The following is a 24,759-nucleotide window of genomic DNA, read 5'->3' on the forward strand; positions in this document are numbered from 1 at the left end:
AAACTTCACCATTTGCCATTGGAACTACAGTTGGCATTGTGTACTGTGGTCAGAGGAGACAAAAATAAAACCTTTTAGGTCATGCACACCATCAGTAACAAAAGGAAACAGAATATAAGGAAAAGCACCTGATACCCACTGATGGCATGATAAATTCTGCTAAGTATCAGGATAGTTCAGCCCAAACCCTGGTTGCCTCTGTCAGGATCATGAGTCAAACACACTTCCAAATCACCACAGAAATTGTTAAAGAAACACAAAATGACCATCTCAGTCTCCGGATTTGAACCCTACTGAAAACCTGACGTCCGAATAAAAGGAGTGGAGGAGTGCATGGAGTGCATGGAGGAGTGGACTAAAGATCCTTCTACAAGTGTCTCCAATCTTGTTAGACTTTACTGGACTCAGTGTTGTTATCCGCTACAGGGCAGGTGTCACAAAATATTAACTGTAATTGTGCTGATCATTTTCAAACCAGGGTTTTGTAGAAAGACTGCACTACTTAATAAAACTTTTGATGTTTGAAACACATGAATCTTGGACCTTGGAACTGTGAGGTGGCAACTTTACCTGCTGCACCACTGTGCTGCCCTGTTGGCTTGAAATAATAGAGGAAAATGGGGTAAATAATAGAGGAAAATGGGGTAAATAATAGAGGAAAATGGGGTAAAGAATCACTGGGAAGTTCACGAAAAAGCTCCATAATGAAATAGTAAAGCCTACTGGAAAAAGTCCAATAAGTAAATTTGTTTAAAAATGTAAAAACTGAATGAATGAAATTGTATTCTATAATGATTCAGAGTGGGACGATGACACAGCTTTTGTCTGTGCAGGGTTTCACGTATTCTCTGTGTGTGGGTTTCCTCTGGGTTCTCTGGTTTTCTCCTACTTTCCAAAAACATGCCAGTAAGTGGATTGGCTATGCTAAATTGTTCCTGAGTGTGAATGAGTGTGCGCATGGTGCCTATGAACTGGTGTCCCATTCAGGGTGTATCCCTAGAAACAAAAGCTGTCTTTTTTTTTTTTTTTTTTCTAGTTTGTATCTAGTTTGGTGGTATTAGTAGATTGCATTTGATTATCTAAGTGTAAGATGAACACAGGTATGTTGCTAGTACATACAAATAAAGACTATGGTACATGAGGGTGAAGTCAGATGAAAACCTTTTTTATTATTTTGCATTGTTTATTGCAAATAGGTTTTACCCACCGAGCCGATTTATGACCCTTTTGCTGATGGCAACATGTACCACTATGCACATAACTGCACTTTACTTGTAATATTACATCATTCATAGTTTGACTGGCTGCTTCATGACTAGCATTGCTATCAATCCTGATTACACAGGCTTGTTTCAGCTCTCACATTTAGTTGTTGCTGTCTCACACTGTGTGTGTGTGTGTGTGTGTGTGTGTGTGTGCGTCTGTGCGTGTCTGTTTAGTTTCAGCTCTCTCAGTTATTCCTACTGCTATCTCACGTGTTTCACCAGTGAGCCCAAAGTCATTTAGAAGACGCCTTTACCACACATTTATAGGATGTCTGGATTTTGGCCTAAGCGAACAGGTCTTTTTCAGGACATATATAGTAAAAGACAACTGTTGTGGTTGTGTACAAAACATAAAACAGAAAATTATGTATATTTAGCAGCCAGAGCAAGGTGGATCACGAGCAGTTATTGTGAGAATGGAGTCTTTCTACTTGCCAGGTTGGTCAATTGCTGGAAAATTGCTCTAATGACATGCTGATCAGTCTTCAATAGGTCTATGCCTGGACTGTACTCTACCTCACTTATATGTCACTTTGGTTAAAAGCTTCTGCCAATTGAATCAATGTAAATGCAAATGAATCCAGCATGCAGGCGACACCTCCCTCTGAGCGCACGCCACTCAGTGTCTATTCAGTCCTAACACATCAGCTGACAGCTGCATGGCTTTCACTGGCACAACGCATTCATATTGCTAAACTACTGAGATGCCATTCACAGCTCAGAGATATCTTTAGAGTTTTATGGTTTTATGGGTCAAGGCTGTGTACTGTTCTGCAAAAGCAGCAATCCAGTCATCACACATGCTCAGAAATTCTTCTAACCTACATAGCTGTCAAATGTCAAATATAGCCCACATGGCTGTCAAATGTAGTCCATGTTCAAATGCATGGAACATCCATGAGAGCTCGCTCGCCTTTGTTTAGATAGCAGCATTGCAGCACACCGGCCACATTCCAAACCACACACTACTGTACTAGACACATCTGGAACTGATGAAAAAGTGAGGATATTTTCCTTGTTCGTGAGTGTTGAGGTGGAAATTTAATTTTCATGGATAGAACAGAACAATCAGACTAGCAGATAATCTTCAGGGATGTCAACACTGAAGGCACACACACACACACACACACACACACACACACACATACATGGACATCACAATGCATACACATCTGGAAGGATGTCAAATGTCAATATACTCGAATGCAGGTCACTGTCAAGTGTAATGTAGGGCGTGTGGGATTGCACACGGATGAGAAGAGCCCTTTGTTTAGGTACAGTAGTGAGCCGAGGTTACTCTGAGGCTGTGTCCCAAATCATTCTACTGTTCTAAATATTACGTCATAATATGTTCGCGTATTAGTGTGATGATTAATTAGCACGGAAATGACCTCGCGCACTATTTAGTAGGGTAGTGTGCGGTTTGGGACATAGCCGTGTAGAATCACGCCTACCTCAACTGCTCGCCAGTAACGAGCACTTCAGCCATGCGCTCCAGCTCAGCAGCCTTGTTCTGCATGGTGTTCCCGATCGAGTCCATCTCTGATCATGACAGAGCCAAAAAAAAGCGCAAATGTTAATCATCACAGGTGAAAACACAAGAAGAATTCACCTAAAATTCACCTATCATGGTCACTATGGCATGCTATAACTGCCTATCATGGTCACTTACAGTAGAAGCCTAAATGTGCGTTATGATGTTGTTGTTGTTGTTGTTGTTAATGTACATCATCTCTGCTGTAAATACAGACTCATTTTAAACCACAGCTACTCAGAATACTGAATATCAATCTCACACATTTCTCCTACCTGATCAGGATAATCAGCTCATTTTCTAATAAGGAGTAGCCTAATAATGACAGGTGGCACAGCAAGAACACGTGACTGCCTGCTTCAACTAACAGCACAGTAGTTTGAAGAAGAAGAAGATGAAGAAGAAGATTACCTTGTTGATTTGACGATCGATCTGTTTTCCACCAAATCCCGAGTAATGATTTGTGATCCCAGTCACCGCTGAGTTGTTCCGTCCATAACTGCAGCCTGACTCATTCAGCCTCTGTGTTCAGTGGAGGTTTAAATCCTCCTGACAGGAGCAAACTTGTGCCTTTTGTATCCCAGCAAGCAAAGCACTCGCTCTTTCCAGTCGCACAAAGGCACTTCTGTGTGTGTGTGTGTGTGTGTGTGTGTGCGTGTGTGTGTGTGGGAGAAAAAAAATGCATACAGATTCTTCTTCAGAATTTTGTCCAAGGCTGTAAATGAATTAATGCTCATGTGTGAAGCTCGTGAGTGGGGAGGAGAGTGAGTGCTGAGCCGCAGTGAGCGGATGAGTGAGATGGTGAGTGTTTGCTATCCCGCAGTGGCAGCGCGCCTCGGGCAGCGAGCAGGGCGAGTCACTGACAAGGCGGGCTTTAGCTACACACTCACCATCTCACACACATTACCGACAGTTCTCACTGAAGGTACAGCATTTAGAGGTTTGAAAAAGAAAAAAAAAAGTTGTGACAAGAACTTTTCACATTCCAGATATATTTTTAATATCACTATTTAACAATTTCTTTTTAAATTTCACTTTATTTTCAGAAATAAATTACATTTTTTTGAATTTCATTTTCGAATTTTACAAAAGAAAAAAAAAAAGAATATTTACATGCTACATTATAGTCTCGGCGACACATACAGGAAACAAGAATGAAATTTAAAAAGCAAACAAACAAACAAACAAACCAACCCGAGTCTGTTGTTCAAGCTGAAAAACTAAAACGTTTGGCTGAATCCCAAATAGCTTCCTACTCCCTACATAAGTGCCCTACACCCGGTTTGAAACCGAGGCTTCTGCGCTCTATTTTGCGCACTACATGTGTCATATGCACGCATTTGGGATTCAGCCTTCACTGCACAGTAAAACCTGTTGCTATAGCGACATCTACTGGATACCCGCTGTGTCGCGCGCCTACAACATCTACAGGGTGGCGAGAACGTCACGCCCAATGCAGTGTTGCCAGATCCGTGGTTATCTCTCAACTGGGATAGATTTGGTCAGAGGTTTACTATATCAAACTTTCCTCAAATTCCAATAGGTAAACTGAATTTTTATGCAAATAATAAATTCATAGGCTATTACACATGTAGATGATACATGCTTTAACATGTAGAACCAACATCTGACATGCTGCTTAAAAATAATGGGAAAAAAACCTACAGTAAATGCATAGGAGCTACAAATCTACTTTTAGTGTAACAGTGCATTGTGCTGTATGTCAATGAACTTGCCTATTAATTCTTTATTCTATTCTCTACTTTATTTATATATTATATAACAGTGCTGTTTAATTCTCGATTCTGATTGGTTAGAAGGTAAGCAGCTCTGACAATAGCTCCAGCTGTAATTCAAATTATACGTGTTTCTTCAGTTACACCTCATTCACAGGGACTTGTGGTGAACACTCCACATAATTTAAGCCTAGCAGTAAATGAATTAAAAAAAAAAAAAAAAAACACGCTATTTAACAAAATAGCAATGTACAAACATTGATATGTCGAAACTTCTGTAAGGAGAAGTTTATTTAACATTTATGGAAGGAGTCTCCAGTGTCAGTGCATGAAACATGAAAAGCTGCATTTTTGTGTGTGTGTGTGTGTGTGTGTGTGTGTGTGTGTGTGTGTGTGTGTGTGATTTGTTTGTTTTCTTATTAACTTCAAGAGAGAAAAGGAGAGGCTGATGAGGGTGTGAATAACAGGATCACAGGAACTGTCACATGTATGTTCCACAACATTAACTGTAACTAAAAAACAGATAACAATTATGATCTATTGTTCTTTATTAAATTAAAATTGTATCTGCAAATCACTGCTGTATAAGATAGATAAACACTTCTGGATGTGCTGTTATAGGAAAACAATCAATTGTATAGTCACCATCCTGTCAGGAATTATTTGCTTCCTCTTAATTTTAACACATAAAACAAAATGACTGCATTGTACTGTGATGAAAGAGCAGTTTAGGGGACGTTTTCTCTTTGTATGATGTTATTTTGTACATTTACAATTCATTTAGTACTGTAGCAGGGTATAGAGTTGAGAGGGAATTGTTTTTTTAAGTTTTGGTGTTTTTGTTTTTGTCAGAGAGATCTGGCAACCCTGGTCAAAGGAGTCTTCCGCCAGAATATTGCGGGAAAATTGAGCTCCCAACAAGCTGAAGAAGATTAGCTTTAGCTTTAGCTGTGACTGCACTGTTTTGATTCAGCAGCGTTAGACGAGGAGACGCTATGCGGACATTAGAGGAGGTTCAGGCCACGCTACACATTGCCAAGCTGAAGGAGGAGGATTTGCACCCTGTAACACACTGCCTGGCATTCAGCGACACTGTTTCCTCTGGAGATTACTGCCTCATGGAACTGGACGATACACTCTGTAAACACATTGAAGCAGGAAAGAGGTGCGCAACGTTTTGTTCTGTTGTCTCGCGAGAACTGGCATAAAAAATAACTTAGTACTTTTAACTTATTTAGCTAGCTAGCAACACTTACGGTTATGCAGTACATATTACACAGCAAAACTAGCAGGAGGAACGATTAAAATTGGCCAGACTATACCATATTATGGAGTACTAGCCGATGAAGCATAACGCTACAGAAATATTTTATACTATAATTTATGCGTTTTTATGAGTTTTACATCATGAGAAAGAGCTCCATTTGCGATGCCAGTCAAAATGGTCGCCACTCCAGACCACGTGACCAGCACACCTACTTACCATAGGTTAATACATATACATACATATACTGTACACCTGTACACATACAGTATATACAGTGTGTATGTATATATTTTATATATATATATATATATATATATATATATATATATATATATATATATATATATATATATATATAATGACCAACAAAAAGAAAATCCGTTGTTATTATAAGCTGAAAGAAAGAGCTATGAGGAAAAGGCAGCAAAACATCTAATAACATGGCAGTGTGAGTGAAATAGATAACTGTTTCGGTAACAGTAGTGGATTACACAGCCAGAGGGTTTTTAGTGCAGTCTGTATCCCCTGCACAGAGAAACTGAGGTTGCTGTAATGTGATTTTGTGGGGGTCCAGAAGGAGTCGGTTACAAAATCAGTCACAGCCAGACACAAAAGAGATGACAACCACTAAAGTAAGATTGGGTGGGAAAAAAAAAAAAAAAAAAAAAAAAGGACAAGTAGACGTTAATAGACAGAAATGCATATAATTTTGTAAAAGTCAGGTGTGAGGTCATCATTTGATCATATGATATCTGTGAAAACCATGACACCGTATTGGAGTAAATACATTCAGTTCAAGTGACTATTCACCCCATTTTGAGAACCACTGATCTAAAGAAGTCCTGAGCAAAATTGTGATACAGTCCACCTTAGATTGCAAACCAACATTATGTACTGACTGCTATTTGTTGTGTCTCTTCATCATCAGTCTCACAATCAGAGGTGACAAAGACGAGCACGCGGTCCTATGCAGTGAAGACAAGACCTATGACTTGAAAATAGCAGACACGTCCAATTTGCTGCTGTTTGTACCCGGATGTAGGACTCCAGAGCAGCTCTCTGACAGCGCATCAGATCCTGAAATAATCCACGCCCAGGTAATCCCTTATAGCCCCGAAGACCCAGCTCCTACCTGCAAGAAAACCAGTCTCTCAGTGTAAAAACAGGTCCATAACTTTGCAAGACATGCGTTAAAAAATGGTTAATGGAGTAAGGGTTCTTGTAATATGTAAAGAGAATCAATTTAGTTGAGTCTTATACATTAGCATGTTCTCTTATTGTGGTTTGTTGTCAAGGACTTTTATGCTCATGGATATGTGTATTACTTGACACTTTATCGGTCATGTGACATTCACTGTTAGCTTCTTTAGCAGCTTGGATTGTATTCATTCATTTATTCATCTGTAAATACTTTATCCTGGTCAGGGTCATGGTGGATTCGAAAACCTATCCCAGGGACACTGGGCACGAGGGAATACACCATGGAATGCATGGACATTAATACACTCATTCCCAACTAGAGGAAAATTAGTGTAGCCAGTCTATTTACCAGCATGTCTTTAGGATGTCAGAGGAAAGCAGAGAACCTGGAGGAAACCAATGCCTACACAGGGAGAACATGCAAATCTCCATACAGACAGTAACCTTGGTATAGAACCTGGAATCGTGGAGCTGTGAGGTGGCACCGTGGCACAGTGGGTAGTGTTGCTGCCCTCGGATTGTATTCTGCCTTTGTCAGTTGCTTTGAAAAGTGTCTGTGAAATGAGTGTAAGTATGCAAAATGTAATACCACTTTCTGTTGTCAGATCTGGGGTTACGCTAACAGTTACTGGGAGCTGAGATGCCAACGACCAAAGTTAAAGAAACTCAAGAAGCTGCTTATGGAGAACCCATATGACGGCCCACCGATCGGTGCACAGGAAGAGTCTCCACAGCTCATCAAGGTACCGGACCTAAGTGCATGACTGCTTCACACACATCTGAATGTATTAAATGTGTTTATTTAGATGGACTGAAGGTGACACAGGCTTGAATGGTGTATTTATTTTCCTCAGTATACTATGGAGGACCTTCTAGAGAGAATCCAAGGAAGCCAAGAGGAGATTGAGGCCTACCTTCAAGGAATTCATGCATGTAAAATTGATGGTAAGTATTGCTGTATCAGTATTGCTGAGGATGCTGAAGATCCTTAAAGCCACAGTGTTTCAGGAAATCACTGTGATGTATGTTAAAGGTTAGGAAAGCTTTTCAATGCGTGAAATTTGAAGTTTGTGGGGGTTTTTTGAGTACTGGGCGCTGTGATGATATAATATTGTTATATCATGTTAACATGTCACGATACACTTTTCTGAAATATCATTGGTATGATGATACCGTTTTATACATTTTTAATTTTTTTTTAGTTATGAACTAAATGGAACTGAAAAGAAGCATCTGATTTGATGTATTTTTTTTTTTATCCTGAAAGTTGTAAGAGTTTTCCCCCATTTTCACTGTTACTTTTGATACTTTAAGTATCATCAATCTCACTTCAGCTGTCCTTAATTTTACAGTTTTAATGCAGCACTTGTTTTGCAGGTTGTTTTTTATATATCTTAAAGCATATTGTGTATTATACAATTGTTTTCAATATTATGATGTGATATTTTTGTCATATTGCCCAGCCCTAATGCTAGTGTTACAGAAATTTCACTCTGAAAGAGTTGCACTCTGAGTCCAGTGTGTTTACACCTGTTTATACTCTGTTCTCCAGGATACTGGCGGATTTTGGATTTTGATTACGAGCTGAAGCTCCTGGGTCATGTGACTCAACTGGTGGATTCAGAGTCATGGTCTTTCAGTAAAGTGCCTCTCAGTGTGTGTCTGGAGGAGCTGGCGCCTTTAGAGCCTAAGTGAGTGCAACCGGGGCTCACAGGGTATAACGTTTAATAATACGGGTGTACAGATTACTCATTAACGCTCGTTCGGTAATTTTCCACAAATCATTTGAAATTTATGTTGTACTTTTATATTTGGTTAAAAGGTAATTTTAATAAAAGGTAACATTTTTAGTAAAAGGTAAAATTAAAAACAGTTGCATATTTTGGTGAGTAGTTTAAGGGTATGTGCACTGACTCTACTGCGCCATTTTCAGAGAAATGATAGAGCACTGTCTCAACTGTTACGGAAGACGGTATAACACCGAAGGTCAGTAAATTAGTCTATGGCTAAGTATATGGCTATTCTATTCAATTTAAATGTGAAAGTGATTATCCTGTGAACATTCCCATCTGTCCCTCTCGATCACTCACTCTGTCCTTTGCTTAGATGGGGAGGTGATGTATGCGCTGGATGAGGACAAAGTGTGCAGGGCCATGGCTCAAATGTTGCTGCAGAACGCTGTTAAGTTCAACCTGTCCGAGTTTCAGGAAGTGTGGCAGCAGAGCGTTCCTGAGGGCATGAGCACAAGACTGGACCAGCTCAGCGTAAGAGGATGCACACGCACACATTTGGCAGTGATTTGTGTAACATCCACTGTAAGAGGTCTCATTATAGTGTGGTTGATGTGTGTGTTGCTCAGGGCTTAGCTCTGGTGGACTGCAGCACGAGGCCAGAGACCATCTCACTGTTGCAAGTAGAGGACCTGCCTGAGGACACGCTGGAGCGCTTTAATGCTCTCTTTGCTTTGAGGGAGAAGTGGACACAGCAGGACATAGAGCCCTACATACGGTGAATAGCATCCTGTTTGCACATCTGGTCTCCGTAATCTGATTTTTATTTATTTATTATAATAGGGTGAAAACATATTTTAAAAATGTACAATTTGAAATTAATATTCAACCAAGCAATTTCAAGTGGGAAGTGGGTAACACTGCGGACGACACTGTGCAAGTAAGCAAAGAGTAAAATAAGAATAATATTGAATAAAAAAAAATTTTTTTAAGTGTGCAAAAGTCTTATGCACATGCAAAGAAATGCCGTAAGGCAAATTTGCCTTAAAAAATAATGAAATTTTAACTTTTATATATAACAAAAAAAAAAACTACAGGTACATTTTGTGCAGTTTGATAAGGAAATTGGCTGGTAAGTTTTTCTAAACATCTTGGAGAATCTGCCACAGGTCTTCAAGACTCTGTCTGCCACACTTACTTCTGTTTTTGCTGGTAAATCTCGACAGAATTTGTTGTCTTTGTAATATGTTACTTTCTTTACAGACATATGAACATTTTTCTATAATATCAAATTTATTTTTGAAAAACCTCATAAAATAAATATCTGTAATCTGTCAGGATGCTCTCAACTGCACATATATAAAATGTCCTTAGAATGTGGGAGGACAGCATGAACATCTGGAGTTATCTGAGTTGGTTAAGCCATTACCTTGCTTCTTTATTGTGTTATGGGTGTGGAGTGACCAGGAGAGGTATTTGTTGAAGTGCACACCGAGGTGTTTGAAGCTGGTCACTTTTTCACTGAAGTCCCACTCATGATTAGTGGGGTGTAGTTTCCTGTCTGCTGCTTTCTGAAATCCACCACCATCTCCTTGGTCTTTCTGACATTTAGTGCAAGGTTATTAGCTGGATGTGTAGTCACCCCCCGTAACCACCTGCAGTTGGCTGGTGAGGAAGTTGAGAACCCAATTGCAGAGAGAGTTGTTTAGCCCAAGGAATCTCATTTTCTTGGTATTGAAAGCCAAACTGTAGTCAGTGACCTCCAATATAAATCGAAATTTGGCAATATTCTAATTATTGAGTCATGTAAACACTGCAATCTGATTGCCTGATTCAGATTAAGACAATATTCTGATTCCCCAAACTGAAAATGTATTGTTTTTCATGTCCAATGATGATATCGCTTATTCTAGTGTAGTAACTTCTTCAGTGGGACTGTTGCGAAAATTGAAACTTTACATGGCGTACACGGACAAGCAGAGTGGTATGAACAGTGTAACCTCGGTTATACTAAATATAAGCACTGTTGGAACATTGCTCATGCAATCAAATTAGTGGGCTGTTGTATAATAAAATCTAATATTATTAGATATATACGTCGTAATGTTGGCTAACAAATAACCCCCAAGATAAAGTTGCATAATGTAGCCTAAGCATGACGTGTTTGGTGTAGCCTAAACTTCTATCTTTATGATAATGATATTTTTTATGATTGTGTAATATACAGTAATTTCAGTTAAAGGTCAATTAATTTGCTTGAAGAAGATTGCCCTTGTTTAATGCTTGGCTGTTTCTTGCACAATTCTTGCTCAATTCTTGCTCAAACAGGGATCTGTGTGGAGAGAAGCAAACAACTGGAGCTCTGCTGACTAAACACGCCCGTTCCTCCATGCAGAACGGGATCAAGGTCTACAACTCAAGAAGACCAATTGCAACATGACATGTAATTTCACTTCTTTATTTAACACTCAAAGTACATTTTAAAATGTTTGTTCCCTCTGTGTTTCTGCTTTTACATATAATGTATTGCCAACAATTTGTTAATAAAATGTATTAAACAGTATTACAGTGTTTTGTAGTATACAGTATTGTATAGACTCATTTGCTCACACAACTATTAGTAAGACAAACCACACAAGTATTGGACAAAAGAAACCCTGATATAAAATAAACATGCACAAGTTTTTATGACACTAATTTGCTGATAACATTTCAAATATATGGCAACAATTCTGTCATACGTAGGAAGCATACTGTAGAGTGCTGTAGTTGAGTATGCATATATCAGGCTACATTATGACTTTGTGCTGCTGCCACATGGCGGTTTTTTACTTTCATGCAATGTGGGCTCTTGCTTGAAGAACATCAGTATGATGCTCAAGGGACACAGATCAAGTTCATTAATGTGATAGCAATAGGAGGTGCACTATGAGTTTTTTTTGTTTGTCATCAGTGGCTTGCTCCAGTAGCCCACCATAAACACTGTTCAAAAATAAAAATATATTTTTACCATAGACAATAGATGAACTGTCTACACACATCGCATACAAAAACATTTGATTTCACTGAAGGGTATCACAGACAGCCATGCCCATGAAACATACTGCTTATGAACAAACCTTTTTATATAATTCCTTCAGACTAGGTCAGGTTAATAATTCTGATGATCACATAAAATGGGCTAAAATGTGTCCTATTCAAGGTCAGTGCACTTGCTTGTAGATGACCAATTGCATCATGACATGTAATTTCACTTCTCTTTGTTTAAGACTGAAAGTACATACATCTTAATATTTGTTCCCTCTGTGTTTCTGCTTTTCTGTATTGTACAGTATAATGCATTGCCAGCAATTTGTTAATAAAATATATTATAAAACAGTATTACAGTGTTTGTAGCATATTACATAGGCATGTTTGTTTGCACAAGTATTAGTAAGACAAACAAGTAAGTCAAAGTGTTAGACAAAAAAACCTGATATAAAATAAACATGCACAAGCTCCCGTGACTAATTTGCTGATTAAGAAATAAATGGCAACAGTTCTGTCATATCTAGTAAGCATAGAGAGTTGACTGCATATAGTAACCCTATTTATTATTATACAGCTGTGATTATCAGCCAGGAGTTAATACAGAAATGTGGCTTCTAAGGTCAGTATTGCTGTTAATACCCATTAGCAAATGTGCACTAATTACAGTCAATCACGTTACATACACAAACTCATATTTGATTACACTGAAGGGTGACAGCAAGTATTACTGTTTCAATGACATTGGCATGAGGCTATATTTGTGTTTTTGTATAAATCCTGCAGGCTATGACAAGTTAATAATTCTGATAATCACATAAAGTGAGCTAAGGCTGTTGACAGCAGGGTGAGTATTAGAAGGCTGAGATTAAGATGTGCAAGCTGTGCCTGGTTCTGGTATGGATTTTTGCAGTCTGGATTTTTGTTGTCTGGTCCATCATTATTTGGATTGGGTTCAAAATGCACTGGAAGGCAGTAACCCTGGACCTTATCACAAGCCAATAGAAGATACTTCGTCTCTGAGATGACTCTGCGTACAACACAGTTGTTGTCCACGTTCACGGTAGTGAAGGTGAACTCCTGTCTGCTGACGCACAGGTTATTAATGTATGTTTTACCTCCTGAAGGAGAGCAGATGTTGTCCACTCGTTGTTTCTGGGCAAAGGGGATAAAGGACTGAACCGGTCGATCACATGTCCCTATGCGTCTAATAAAAGCTTGCCACTCATTTTGGTCAAGGGTTTTTGGGGTGTCCGAACGTACATGCTTATTCAGGAATTTCTCGTAAGCATCAGTCTTGGCAGAATCCATGCACGGGGAAAAGGCGTTCTCTGAAGAGTCAGTAGCAAATTTATTAGCAAGAAGTGCCCAGAAGAAAACGACAGATACAGTGTAGAAGAACATAATGGGTCTTGTGTCTGAAAAAGAAATAAATGAGTTCAATTTTCCTTTTTTCTTCCTTCCTTATTTTGTGTTGTATACTTTTATTTATATTTTATCACTGTATAGTATACTCAGTGTCATAAGAGCACCAAAGGGGCACAGAACTAAACTACCCATCAGCCCCAGCATGTCACATGTCTCCCTAATCACTCTCACCTATGCCTCCTTATGCCTTGTTAGCACCACTATATAAGTTCTAGTTTTTCAGCGTCTCATTGTCAAGCTTCTGTTGTAATTGTATAGCCTGTATGTTCTTTGTTTCAGATTCTCAGTTCACGTTTGTGGTGCTTGTTTTCATCTCTTTGATTGTTTTCGTTTGCACTTTACTTAATAAATTGTCTGCAGTTGCATCTGCCTTTGCCTACCAATCCATGACACTCAGCTGTTAAATTATTATTTTTTTTAAATAGCATTAAAAAAAAGAAGTACATTACCTGTGTAGAGTGATATGCAGATGAAGCAGCTCCGTCTTGCTAGCTGTGCTGACTGACCACTAATGTCCTCTGAGTTCTCTTGACCACTTGGTTCCTTTTACTTTCCATTTCAATATACTTTGGCGTACTTCTGGTGTTATCAACAGAGCTCTTATCAGAATGCAATGTTTTCCATTAAGGTTTTACACAATAGCTTTCTTACAAGAGCCTGTGTCAGGTCTTAAAAGAATATTTTACTTTATTGGAATCAGATTTTATATGGTTTACCAATTAGATTTTGGGTTTATACGGATCTGTTTCGCTCAATACCTGAAACCAATCTTTCTACAAATTTTGAAATCTACAGACTTGCATCTCTGTACTGTTCCAGTATCCCCTTGTAATATTGACTTTATAGTGTACATTTATGCTGCCAACTTATCTGAAGGTGAAAAAGCTGAAGCTTTGCCTGTGCTATATTCATGTGAAGTAAGAAGTATAGACTTATTTCAGAAACCATTGAAGAGAACAGAATTACAGGATAAATACACTTTACCTACAGCAATTTTACAAATAAACTCTATAAAATGCATAGAAGCTGATGTATAGTATAGAAACTGATTTTTCAAAAGTATTAAAAATGGTGTTCACTGTACCTTTCAGGCAAATGAAACAACAGCTCTAGCCATAATTATAACCAAACCGTGGAAATACATACATCAGTAAGACTCTAGAAGTTGTAGGATACTGCACAAGGCACATGTTTGCAGAGGTTTCACAACCCTTTCTGAAACTAAAGAGTTACAGAACTCTTCTGAACAGAGTTCCCATCTACTGTTTCCACCACGCTGAAGAGACAATGACCATTTATGGAAAACAACAAAAGTGTTTTAAAAAAAAGTGACCGTTATGTCAGTTCAGTGCAGAGCAAAATAGAGCTACCAGACTTCACTGGGAATGTTTGTATTTGTCACTCAAGCTGTAAATGTCATCCAGAATTTGTGCAGAATCGGAGGAAAGACAATTCCACTCTCCACCACAAGAGTTCATCACAGGAACACTAATCCATGGCGACAGACACCGCTCATCACTCAGCCCTGGCATAAGCTAGCTTGTCATTTACTCTCATTATTTCCTTTGCAAAGTATTGCATTTTGGTCTGTACACACCTACAAAAAGTTTCCAACTAGCAGAGGTGCCTTGGATGAAAAATCCAAAATCAGTGGAAGTGCATTCGATTCATCCTAAATCACACTCCCTGCATCTTGAGCCTCAGCTACATGGAAAGGGCTCTCAGCAGTGAATGTGCAACTCGCATGCAAACACCAAGGACTCTTTAAGGACACTGTGGCCCAGCGGGCTGAAAATAGGCCTACACAGGACTCCTTCATCTAGGCCAACTCATCATCACCAGAAATCATTTTTGTTATCATTTTTGCAGCGTCCACTTCTTTTTCTCCAGGACTTATCTGTACAGTAATACAAACAAACTGGCAACATTTTGCAATTCTTTGACCCGATCATTTGACGTGTCTTCTGGTTACCTTTTGCATGGACAATCATTTTGGATTTTTTAGTTTGACCAATAACTGTCATGTTGCTCTCTGTAAGTTTTTGTCATATGTCTTTAATACCATTGTTGCAGTGTCCCCCTGGAGTGCTCTTTACCCATAAAACATGTAGAAAATTACTCATAAACCTATTTTTTTGGTCCATTTCATATTTGCTGTTAATAATCTACTAGCTAGACATTATTTGAAAACAAATATTCAAAAAAAAAAAAAAATTTAAATATTAATAGTTAAATATTAATGTTATACATTATTCATCTTATATGTTATACATCTGTTTTTACATTAACTCATGAGCATGTGTACTCTACGCAAGCTAGTCCTTCGTGACAGATTGACAATCTTTAGCTTCTGTGCTCTAGCTATTTTTTTTTTTTATGTCTTTTACGTTCTATTCTTCCATCATAAAAATGTCACTGATATCCACTCAGTCAGTGGAAGGACACAAAATGACTCTTCCCCCAGAGATGATATGTTACTGGGGCAGGTTTCTAAATACATATATTTAATTAGAATTAAGTATGTATTAGTATGTATTAATTGTGACAACAATAACTTTCAGACAATATTTCCCTTTATGTGGTGTACACTCACCGTCAACTTTATTAGGAACACCTGCACATTCATGAGGTCATCTAATGAGCCAATCATGTGGCAGCAGTGCAATGCAAAAACTCATGCACATACAGGTCAAGAGCTTCAGTTAATGTTCACATCAAACATCCAAATGGGGAAAAAATGTGATCTCTGTGACTTTAACCGTGGCATGGTTGTTGGTACCAGACGGGCTGAATTGAGTATTTCAGAAACTGCTGATCTGCTGGGATTTTCAGGCACAACGGTCTCTAGAGTTTACACAGAATGGTGCGAAAAACAAAATAACATCCTGTGTGCAGAGGGTATGTAGGCTGAAACACCTCGTTGGTGAGAGAGATCAGAGGAGAATGACCAGACTGGTCTGAGCTGACAGCTGACAGCTCTGTAGATTATAGACAGTCTATAGTCATGCAAATAAGAACTCTTCTCAACCATGTTGAGCAGAAGAGTGTCTCCGAACGCACAGCACATCAAATATTGAGGTCTATGGGCTACAACAGTAGAAGATCACATCAGGTTCCACTCCTGTCAGCCAAGAACAAGAAACTGAGGCTATCATGGGCATAGACTCACCCAAACTGGAGCGCCGAAGATTAGAAAAAAAAATCACCTGGTCTTTTTTCCTTCAGCTGTCCAGTTTCAGTGAGTCTGTGCCCATGATCGCCTCAGTTTCTTGTTCTTGGAACCTGATTTGGTCTTCTGCTGCTGTAGCTCTGTGCAGGTCACTTGAGTTCTTCCACTCCAAACTTGGCAAACCATGTCTTTACAGAGCTCGCTTTGTGCACAGGGGCATTGTCATGCTGGAACATGTTTGGGCCTCTTAGTTTCAGTGAAGAAAAATCTTAATGTTACAGCATGCAAATACATCCTGTATATCTGTGTGTTTTCAAATTTGTCGCAATAGTTTGAGGAAGGCCAACATATGGGTTTGATGGTCAGGTGTCCACAAACTTTTGGCTGTAAAGTGTAGCAGACACACAAGAAAAAAATTTAACTATGGAGGGGAACTGTATGTAATGGCTGCACTGGATTTGTTGCACCTATGTCTAGAAAGAAAGAACATACAGAGGATACGAAAAGTTTACACACCCCTGTTAAAATGCAGGTTTTTATTAAGTAAAAAAAGGTAAACTAAGATAAATCATGTCAGAACAGGGAAAAATAGGAAAAATAAAAAGTTACAATAACCTTGTAGCATAAGTGTGCACGCCCTTGTATAATTGGGGGTGTGGCTGTGTTCAGAATGAACCAATCACATTTGATCTCATGTTCAATAGTAATTATCATCCAGCTGTCCTCAATGAAATTATTCTGATTAACCCCAAATAAAGATCAGCTGTTTCTGTAGGATTTTCTTCACATCTTCTGGGTTTCATCTGATTGCTGAAGCCATGGTCCACAAAGAGCTAACAAAGCATACGTGGTATCTCGCTTGTCAAAAGGTATCAATGAGGAGAGGGGTATAAAAAATTTCCAAAACATTAGAACACTGTGGCCATCATCAACAAATAGAGAAAATGGAGCACCACAGTGACATTACTAAGAACAGGACGTCCCTCCAAAAATTACAAAAGGACAAGACAAAAACTTACCAGGGAGGCTGCCTACAGCAGGAGACCTACAGCAACATTAAAGGAGCTGCAGGAATATCTGACAAGTACTGATTACTCTCTGCATGTGACAACAATCTCTCATATTCTTCACATGTCTGGACTATGGGGTAGGGTGGCTAGACAGAAGCCCTTTCTCACAAAAAACATCCAAGCTCAACTAAATCACCCCAAACCATGTGGCAAAATGTGTTATGGTCTGATGAGACCAATTCCAAAAGGAGTAATGGACTTATTCCATAATTCCAAAAAGTGTGTTTGGCACATAAAAAAGGAAAACCATCAAAAGAAAACCATACCCATGGTGAAGCATGGTGGTGGTTGCATCGTGCTTTAGGGCTGCTTTTGTTTGGCTGGAACTGGAGCCTTAATCAAGGTGGAGGGAATCCTGAATAGCTACAAATACCAGTTGATTTTATTGCAAAACCTTCAGGTGTCTGCTAGTAAGCTGAAGATGAAAAGGAATTTTACCTTTCAGCATGACAATGACCCAAAGCATACAACCAAATCAACAAAGGGATGGCTTAACCAAAAGTAGATCAGTGTTTTTGAATGACCTAACCAGAGCCCAGACCTGAATCCAACTAAAAATCTGTGGGGTGACCTGAAGTGGGCTGTGTGCAGGAGATGAGCTTACAATTGATGGATCTAGAATGTTTTTGCAAGAAAGAGTGGGAAAACATTGCTAAGTCAAGATGTGCCATGCTGATAGACTCTTACCCAAAAAGACTGAGTGGTGGAATAAAATCAAAAGGTGCTTCAACAAAGTATTAGTTTAGGGAAGTTAACACTTATGCAACTAGCTTATTGTAAGTTTTTTATTTTTATTTTTTCCCTAAAAAAGGTTTCTGATCGTTTTTCACTGTATGTGTATACTTTGCAATTCACATTAAAGGTGGGAAAAGTTCTTAGTGATTTATGATTTATCTTAGTTTCATTTTTTTTTTTTTTTTTTTAATTGCCAAGGATATTAGACATGTACATATACAAATACATATACAAATGCAACTCTAGCATATGTACATACACACATATCTTCTATTATTTCTATTGCATAGGTATTTATGGAAATTCTTTTCTTTTCTTTGATGTTGCTCCTCATACTTGTGCTGCTGTGTCCACTGAATTTCCCCTACAGGGGATCAACAAATGTACATCTTATCTTATCTCTAATCTTTACAAAAACCTGCCATTTTATATTAACAGGAGTGTGTAGACTTTTATATCCATTGTAAATTAATAACAGCCACAAAATGTGAATGTAGCTTGAATAATCACCTTGTTTCCAGGTTAATACAAGCAGCACAAAAAGCACATACACACATACAAATCACACCACGCCTGGGATTAGTCATAAAATGCTCTTCAAGAACTTGAATACAGTCACATAATCACGTTATCGTGAGCTGTACACTTTCAAACACCAGCACAGAGCCACACCTAAAGCTGAATCCTCGTGTACTGTTTACACAGTGAAATCGCTGCAATTATATCAGAGCGCCCATTGGCTGCTTACAGGACAGTAGCGATGACAGACAGAGGAAAAGACCAATCAGCGTGAATTCCTTTCTGTAGTGGATAAAAAAGGAGATGGAAAGTGTTGCGTGCGCGGTGGTTTACAGCAAATGGTCTCACACAAACACACACACACACACACACACACACACAGACAGACAAAACGGAGTGAAACTCAGGTTGGAGGTTTGTTTCTCAGCTCAACTCGGGAAGTAGGTAGAGTTTATAACATTACCATTCTCTCTGTTCTTGGCTATGTTATGGCAAATCATATTGTTTTTGGTTTTTCGTGCTTATTAGTTTTCGTGTACCACAGTTAAGCAGCACCAAATAAATGCCAGGCTATGTTTAGCTGCTGCTGGGCTGCGACCACAGACTGCTGGCTTCCAGATCATAAAATAACTTTTTTATTATCTCGATATCATAATAACATTGTATGCAAAGTTGCAAGACGCTGCAGCTTAATTTGTTATTTTTAAACAATAGATATAACATTCAGTCTTTACCAGTTGATTACTGATATACTTTTCTTTTTTTTTTTTTAATTGGAACTATTTTTTAAAAATGTACATTTATTTATGCAAATAATTCTTCCTGTAATAAAACATGCAAACATCTGGGCACTCAGTAAAACCAAAAATCTAGTCTTTTGATGTAGTTGTAAAATTCTCCCAAGATAAATACTTTTACAGAAAGTTTTGGAATATCAATTTTTAATTGTTTAATCAATGCACTGTTATGGAAATCATGCTGTTTATGCTATTTTTTTTATAAAATCTAATATAAATCCAACAAAAACATTTTGGGAAGTTCCTTTGTTATGTCCATCTAATTTGGAATAGGAACAAACATGCAAAATTTCTTGAATGCTGAAATTTCTGAATATAGAAAAAACATCACTGTAAAAAAAAAAAAAACGCTTTAAATTGTACAGTAAATTGTCCTTCCTTGGACCACTTTTGGTAGGTACTAACCACTGCATACCAGGAACACTCCACATGATCTGCTGTTTTAGAGATGCACTGACCCAGTCATCTAGCCAACACAATTTGTCAAAGTCACTCAGATCCTTACGCTTGCCCATTTTTCCTGCTTGTAACACATTAGCTTCAAGAACTGACTGTTCACTTGCTGCCTAACATATCGCACCCCATGACAGGTGCCATTGCACCCAGATAATCAATGTTGTTCACGTCACCTGTCAGTGGTTTTAATGTTATGGCTGATCGGTGGATAGATAGATAGATATAGATACACACTCACTGAGCACTTTATTAGGAACACTATACTAATACTGGGTAGGGCCTTCCTTTGCTCTCAGAACAGCCTCAATTCTTCATGGCATGGATTCCACAAGATGTTGGAAACATTCCTTTGAGATTCTGGTCCATGTTGACATGATCACTTCATGCAATTCCTGCACATTTTTCAGGAGCACTTTCATGCTGCGAATCTCCCGTTCTACCACATCACAATGATGTTTATAGGATTCAGATCCGGTGACTGGGAAGGCCACTGAAGAACATTTAACTCATTGTCATGTTCATGAACCCAGTTTGAGACGACTTTTGCTTTGTGACATGGTGCCTTATCATGCTGGAAGTAACCATTAGAAGATGAGTAAATTGTGGCCATGCAAGGAGGCACGTGGTCAGCAACAATCCTCAAATAGGCTGTGGCGATCTGAATAACATAGCTAGATATATAATTATATAATGCTACATATCAGTTCACAATAAATTATTATACTAATGGAAATAGAAACATTTTGTTGTGTCCATGATGATATCAATATCCTTTATTTTGAATATCACAGTATATCATATGATTGATTATAATCACACACCTATAAGCAGTCTTCCATTCTTTGCAGGTGTCCATCAGAATGACATTCCTCACCCTGATCCTTTTGACCTCTGCTTTGTCTCTCTGCTCATCTCTGGATATCAACCCGAAACCATGCATGCGAGCAAAGTACAACAACGCTCACGCCAGCTTTCTCAAGCGGCATTTGCCTGATGGTGTGCCGAAGACGTGGGACCAGAACGTGTGGAACGCACTGCTCAGGCAGATCAAGACGTGTGGCAGACCCACTCAGTCATTTTTCCATGAGAATGACAGAGAGCGTGTGAACGCAGTGTGCACCAAGGCTGGTGGAAAACAGCACTCTGACAACCTGTGCATCAGCAAGGAGAAATTCTCCTTCGTGACTGTGCGTGTGAATGTGAATGAGGGATTGTGTGGCATTAAGAGTATACGCAATGAGACCAAACACATCATCCTTGGGTGCGACGAGGTCGAGAACACGTGTCGTCCTGTTCATTTTGAGGGTAACCCGAACAGTCTGACGCCCAGTAATAATCAGCCCGACTGTGGAGAACGCTCAGGGTCCAGCTCAGGATTTAAAGCAACCATGTCCAAAAGCCTTCTAGTCTTCATTTTAGTAGCTTTGACTTATATTTTGTGATATGGCAAATTGTTGGGAAGGCACAGCCAATCAGTTCATTTCAATTTCCGGTGAGTCGAGAGCACCGAGAACCTCATGGTCTTCCTACCGCATGGACTGAACTTACCTATTGCTCCATTAAAGTGGATATGTGTTGTGTTGTGCATCAATAACAACATGTAAGTCCTTTAACGAATGTTGTTTATTGAATGTCATATATGACAGCAGTAGTTAATAAGTTGCCGTGAGTTTGTTTGTTCGTTAAGTGACGACAGTAATCCAAGGCCCTTGCCTAGACTGTTCATCAAACTCATATTTACTATATACTTGAGTTTTTACGATTGGTATTGTTGATTGATGTTTCCAGTATTGCGTACATAATTGAATATGGTACTACCACCAGAGAATTCATGTTTACTATGGACAGTTAGCAGTATAAATGTCAGTTAGTGTTATTGATGATGGAAGTTGCTGATATTTGTCTGATTATTGTCTATTATTTATTGTTTCAGACCACAAACACACCTGTCCGATTACCTCACCTGTCCGAAGTGCCTTAAAAACACAAATCATACTGACAAATGTTCTGGTTACACACCAGTGTTAAATAAAGTATTGGATTGGATTAAGTATTGGAGTGTTGCATTAGAATACACTATGTTGAGCTGACTCTTATAGAGTCTTATTTGGGTCCAGCTATGAGTGTTAATTCAGCAGTGTCGGTACCAGTTCAACACTGGCCTGAGGATTTTGCTATGCAGCTTTATTGTATATGTGTGTACAAATATTCAAGCTGAGCTATGTGATAAAATAAAGAGTAAAATAAAAAGTAAAACATTTTGACTGGCAAGATGCTATACCCAAAATGAACAAATAAAGCTTCAGAAATTGAAAATGGCTATAAAACATTCTTAACTTGTTAAGAGTCAAACAGTATCAGTATCAAGTATCAGTATAATCTCATACAGTATCACCAAACTTCTTTGAGACTTATTTGTCTGGTGGCAGGTTATGGGGTTAGATTTAATTGTGGGGTGTGTAATTATATGTGGACAAAATGGTATGTTGTGGCTATCGAGTAGTAAACACTCCACTAGGACTACACCTTGTTCTTACTCTCAGACTGAAAGCCAAGTCTGAAACATTTATTAACATTTAATACATAGATAAACAAAGTACTGTTGAATATATCGCCTGGTAGTTAGAGAGATATGAATCATTTTAGAAGACATTTTTCTCTTCCTGTTGATCTGATGTACAGACACATGATGATGTTAAAGGACGAGCTTGAGAAAGTTAAATTTCCTCTTCACCCAAAATCAACCATATTTATTTCTTTAATTTTGCACTGCAGGTACAAAGCTAAAGGTGCAAACAAGGAAATGAAGTCTGTCTCACCCAAAATCTTTCAACACATCATAAATGTCAACCTCAGACTGCAGTTTTTACGTAATGTTTTCACAGACTTGCTGAAGCGGATTTCCCACCGCAATTTGGTATCAGTTCCCAAGTTCAAAGGCAGAATTGTACAGGTAAGCTAAAGGTTACGTGGATGACAATTTTTCTACTAAATGAAATTTGAAAATAGTACTATGCCTCCTATTTTACAGAATGGTTTGTTTAAAAATTAAATTAAATAGACACCATGTGAAGCAAGTATTTAAAGATTTTAGCCTGTGTTTCTGTTGTGAGAAACACTTATTTGGAAAGTTACTTGTTAGCCACATTAACCTTTTAGCTCTTGTCCAAAACTAATGAAGCAAATAGCAGACACCAAATATGTCTTGGCTGACATTTGGTGAAGGGGATAACTGTAAATCTGAATTTTCACAGGGCAGCACGTTGATGCAGTGGGAAGCGTTAAAGCCTCACAGCTCCAGAGTCCCCTGTTCAATCCAGAGCTCAGGATACTCTCTGTCTGTCTGGAGTTTCATATGTTATCCCCATGTTCGATTTTCTCTCACCCCCTAGAAAACATGTCAGTAGGTGGATTGGTGACACTAAATTGCCCAGATGGGTGAATACGTACATGTATGTTGCAAACGACTGGCATCCCACCCAGGCTGTGTTCCTGCCTCACACCCAGTGTTTCCTGGATAGGCTCAGGATCTGCCTCAACCCTGACCAGATGTTGGTTGTATGTTAAAATGAATGAATGAATGAATGAATGAATAATTTTTCACCAAACTATTCTATACGTCTTTTCTTCAACCCCAATAAATACACACACACAATCAAACAGATTTTTTCCTCATCTACTTTCACTGTTTTTTAAAATGATTTCTTGAAATCTGCAGAAGGATTTGCTTCTAGAGGAAGTCATTTCGTAGAAAGCATAACTCAGGGGAAAAATGAAGTCATATTACTTTATGTCTGTTAAAATATTTGAACCATTTAATGACACTAGATGGCACCACTATCCAAATGTTGTCCAGAGCCTCAGAGGCCATGCTTTAGGCCTACCAGGCTGGATGACTGCAGCTGTGGGACCCAGAGGATTTTAGGTGATTAACTTCATACTAATGCGTGTTTACTAAACTCTGGTTCTCTTTCCTTTTTTCAGGAAGCCCTTTTTCATCTGTTCCACATGCTTCACCCCTCATTCACCTTTAACGTGTCCAAATCCCTCATTCCCTGCCACTCCATGTGCTTCTATTATACTGTGGGGCACTGGAATGTGAGGCTTTTCTTGAAATGAATGTCTCAAATTTGGCCCCATCAACAGAAATCAGTTCCAACCTGTAGTATATTTTATCTTCTGGCCTTTTTGTAAATGACGGGCTCAGTGTGTAGTCTTATATTGTATCTTGTTTCACGAAGAGTGCCCTGCAATGAGCATGTGAATGCATGTGAATGGATGTGCCTTTTGCCTGAACAGGACAAAGAATTGTTTTTTTGTGGAGGACACATAAAGTCTTCTGAGGTCACAGCATAGGTTGTACCAACAAGGCAAGGCAGACAGGCTGGTACAGTACAGGTCACAGTGGAAAAATGACTCGAGAACCCCATGGGCAACAAGGAGAGCCAGCACACATAACAATCCCTCTCTGGGAAAAAGGAGGAAAACATAAGCAGAAGCTGAAAGAATGAGTGTGGAGTGAAAAGCTATGGATGGGTGGAGGAAAGCCACCAGACAGTCAGAGCAGGGTGGAGAGAACATGAGGAACTGCCCTGTACTTTAACTCAAAAGTTCTGGCCAAAAAGAACAGAACACAAGAAAAGAGGATTTGTGTATAAAATAAGGTGTGAGCTTGGGAAAAGCAGCCTGTTTTCATTCCCACATCTCTCTCTCTCTCTCTCTCTCTCTCGCTCTCTCTCTCTCTCTCTCATTCTGTCAATTCAATATCAATTCAAAACAAAAAACATTAATGTATATTGTGTGCAAGAATTTGACATGGAAAGCCA

General features: G+C 38.8%; 3 protein-coding genes and 1 long non-coding RNA gene across 11 annotated transcripts in view; 2 read left to right on the forward strand and 2 right to left on the reverse strand.

Annotated features, from left to right (window-relative positions):
• Positions 1-3,679, reverse strand: part of deptor (DEP domain containing MTOR-interacting protein) — a 33,361-nt gene extending 29,682 nt beyond the window's left edge. Inside the window, exons 1-2 of one of the 4 annotated variants that reach the window (XM_053233177.1) lie at positions 3,211-3,679; positions 2,720-2,807 (exon numbers count right to left, since the gene is read on the reverse strand). In XM_053233177.1, the coding sequence (XP_053089152.1) occupies positions 2,720-2,805 (86 nt within the window). In that variant the 5' untranslated portion in view covers positions 2,806-2,807; positions 3,211-3,679. Of the gene's footprint in view, positions 1-2,719; positions 2,808-3,074; positions 3,137-3,210 lie in introns of those variants that run through there. The other 3 variants (XM_053233169.1, XM_026939584.3, XM_053233172.1) reach the window with 3 other exon arrangements.
• A 1,707-nt stretch (positions 3,680-5,386) lies between these two features.
• On the forward strand, positions 5,387-11,295 carry dscc1 (DNA replication and sister chromatid cohesion 1). Its single transcript, XM_026940284.3, has 9 exons — positions 5,387-5,700; positions 6,731-6,899; positions 7,608-7,745; positions 7,857-7,947; positions 8,555-8,693; positions 8,936-8,988; positions 9,109-9,266; positions 9,362-9,510; positions 11,061-11,295. The coding sequence occupies exons 1-9, from the start codon at positions 5,531-5,533 to the stop codon at positions 11,170-11,172; spliced, it is 1,179 nt and encodes a 392-aa protein (XP_026796085.3). The 5' UTR covers positions 5,387-5,530; the 3' UTR covers positions 11,173-11,295.
• On the reverse strand, positions 11,166-14,576 carry LOC113542638 (uncharacterized). Of its 3 annotated transcripts, none has more exons than XR_003404323.3 (3): positions 14,272-14,576; positions 13,637-13,786; positions 11,166-13,177 (listed from the first exon to the last, which is right to left on the reverse strand). It is a non-coding gene; the product is annotated as an uncharacterized LOC113542638 (long non-coding RNA). The 3 variants fall into 3 exon arrangements; XR_003404324.3 differs by having other exon boundaries at positions 13,637-13,766; positions 14,272-14,573; XR_008302547.1 differs by lacking the exon at positions 14,272-14,576 and having other exon boundaries at positions 13,637-14,264.
• Positions 14,577-19,005: 4,429 nt separating this feature from the next.
• LOC117597357 (uncharacterized) lies at positions 19,006-22,954 on the forward strand. 3 transcript variants are annotated; one of them, XR_004578200.2, is made up of 3 exons: positions 19,006-19,120; positions 20,782-21,533; positions 21,867-22,954. XR_004578200.2 is itself a non-coding variant. In XM_034304427.2 (2 exons), exons 1-2 carry the CDS (start codon positions 19,019-19,021, stop codon positions 21,373-21,375), a joined length of 696 nt encoding a protein of 231 aa, XP_034160318.2. In that variant the 5' UTR covers positions 19,006-19,018; the 3' UTR covers positions 21,376-22,943. The 3 variants fall into 3 exon arrangements, 2 of the variants coding, with proteins under 2 accessions (XP_034160318.2, XP_034160321.1); XM_034304427.2 differs by having other exon boundaries at positions 20,782-22,943; XM_034304430.2 differs by having other exon boundaries at positions 19,014-19,124; positions 20,782-22,949.
• Positions 22,955-24,759: the final 1,805 nt, after the last annotated feature.

This window comes from Pangasianodon hypophthalmus, chromosome 1, assembly GCF_027358585.1.
Source record: "Pangasianodon hypophthalmus isolate fPanHyp1 chromosome 1, fPanHyp1.pri, whole genome shotgun sequence".
Lineage (NCBI taxonomy): Eukaryota > Metazoa > Chordata > Actinopteri > Siluriformes > Pangasiidae > Pangasianodon > Pangasianodon hypophthalmus.

What these genes read in the sequence shown, in the direction of transcription:
- dscc1 (XM_026940284.3), top strand. Translation starts at nt 5,531, where the DNA reads ATGCGGACATTAGAGGAGGTTCAGGCCACGCTACACATTGCCAAGCTG. An exon ending in CTGGCGCCTTTAGAGCCTAA is followed by an intron (nt 8,694 to 8,935) that starts GTGAGTGCAACC and finishes CGCCATTTTCAG; the next exon opens with AGAAATGATAGAGCACTGTC. An exon ending in AAGACGGTATAACACCGAAG is followed by an intron (nt 8,989 to 9,108) that starts GTCAGTAAATTA and finishes TCCTTTGCTTAG; the next exon opens with ATGGGGAGGTGATGTATGCG.
- LOC117597357 (XM_034304427.2), top strand. Translation starts at nt 19,019, where the DNA reads ATGGTCTCACACAAACACACACACACACACACACACACACACAGACAG. An exon ending in TTCTCAGCTCAACTCGGGAA is followed by an intron (nt 19,121 to 20,781) that starts GTAGGTAGAGTT and finishes CATTCTTTGCAG; the next exon opens with GTGTCCATCAGAATGACATT.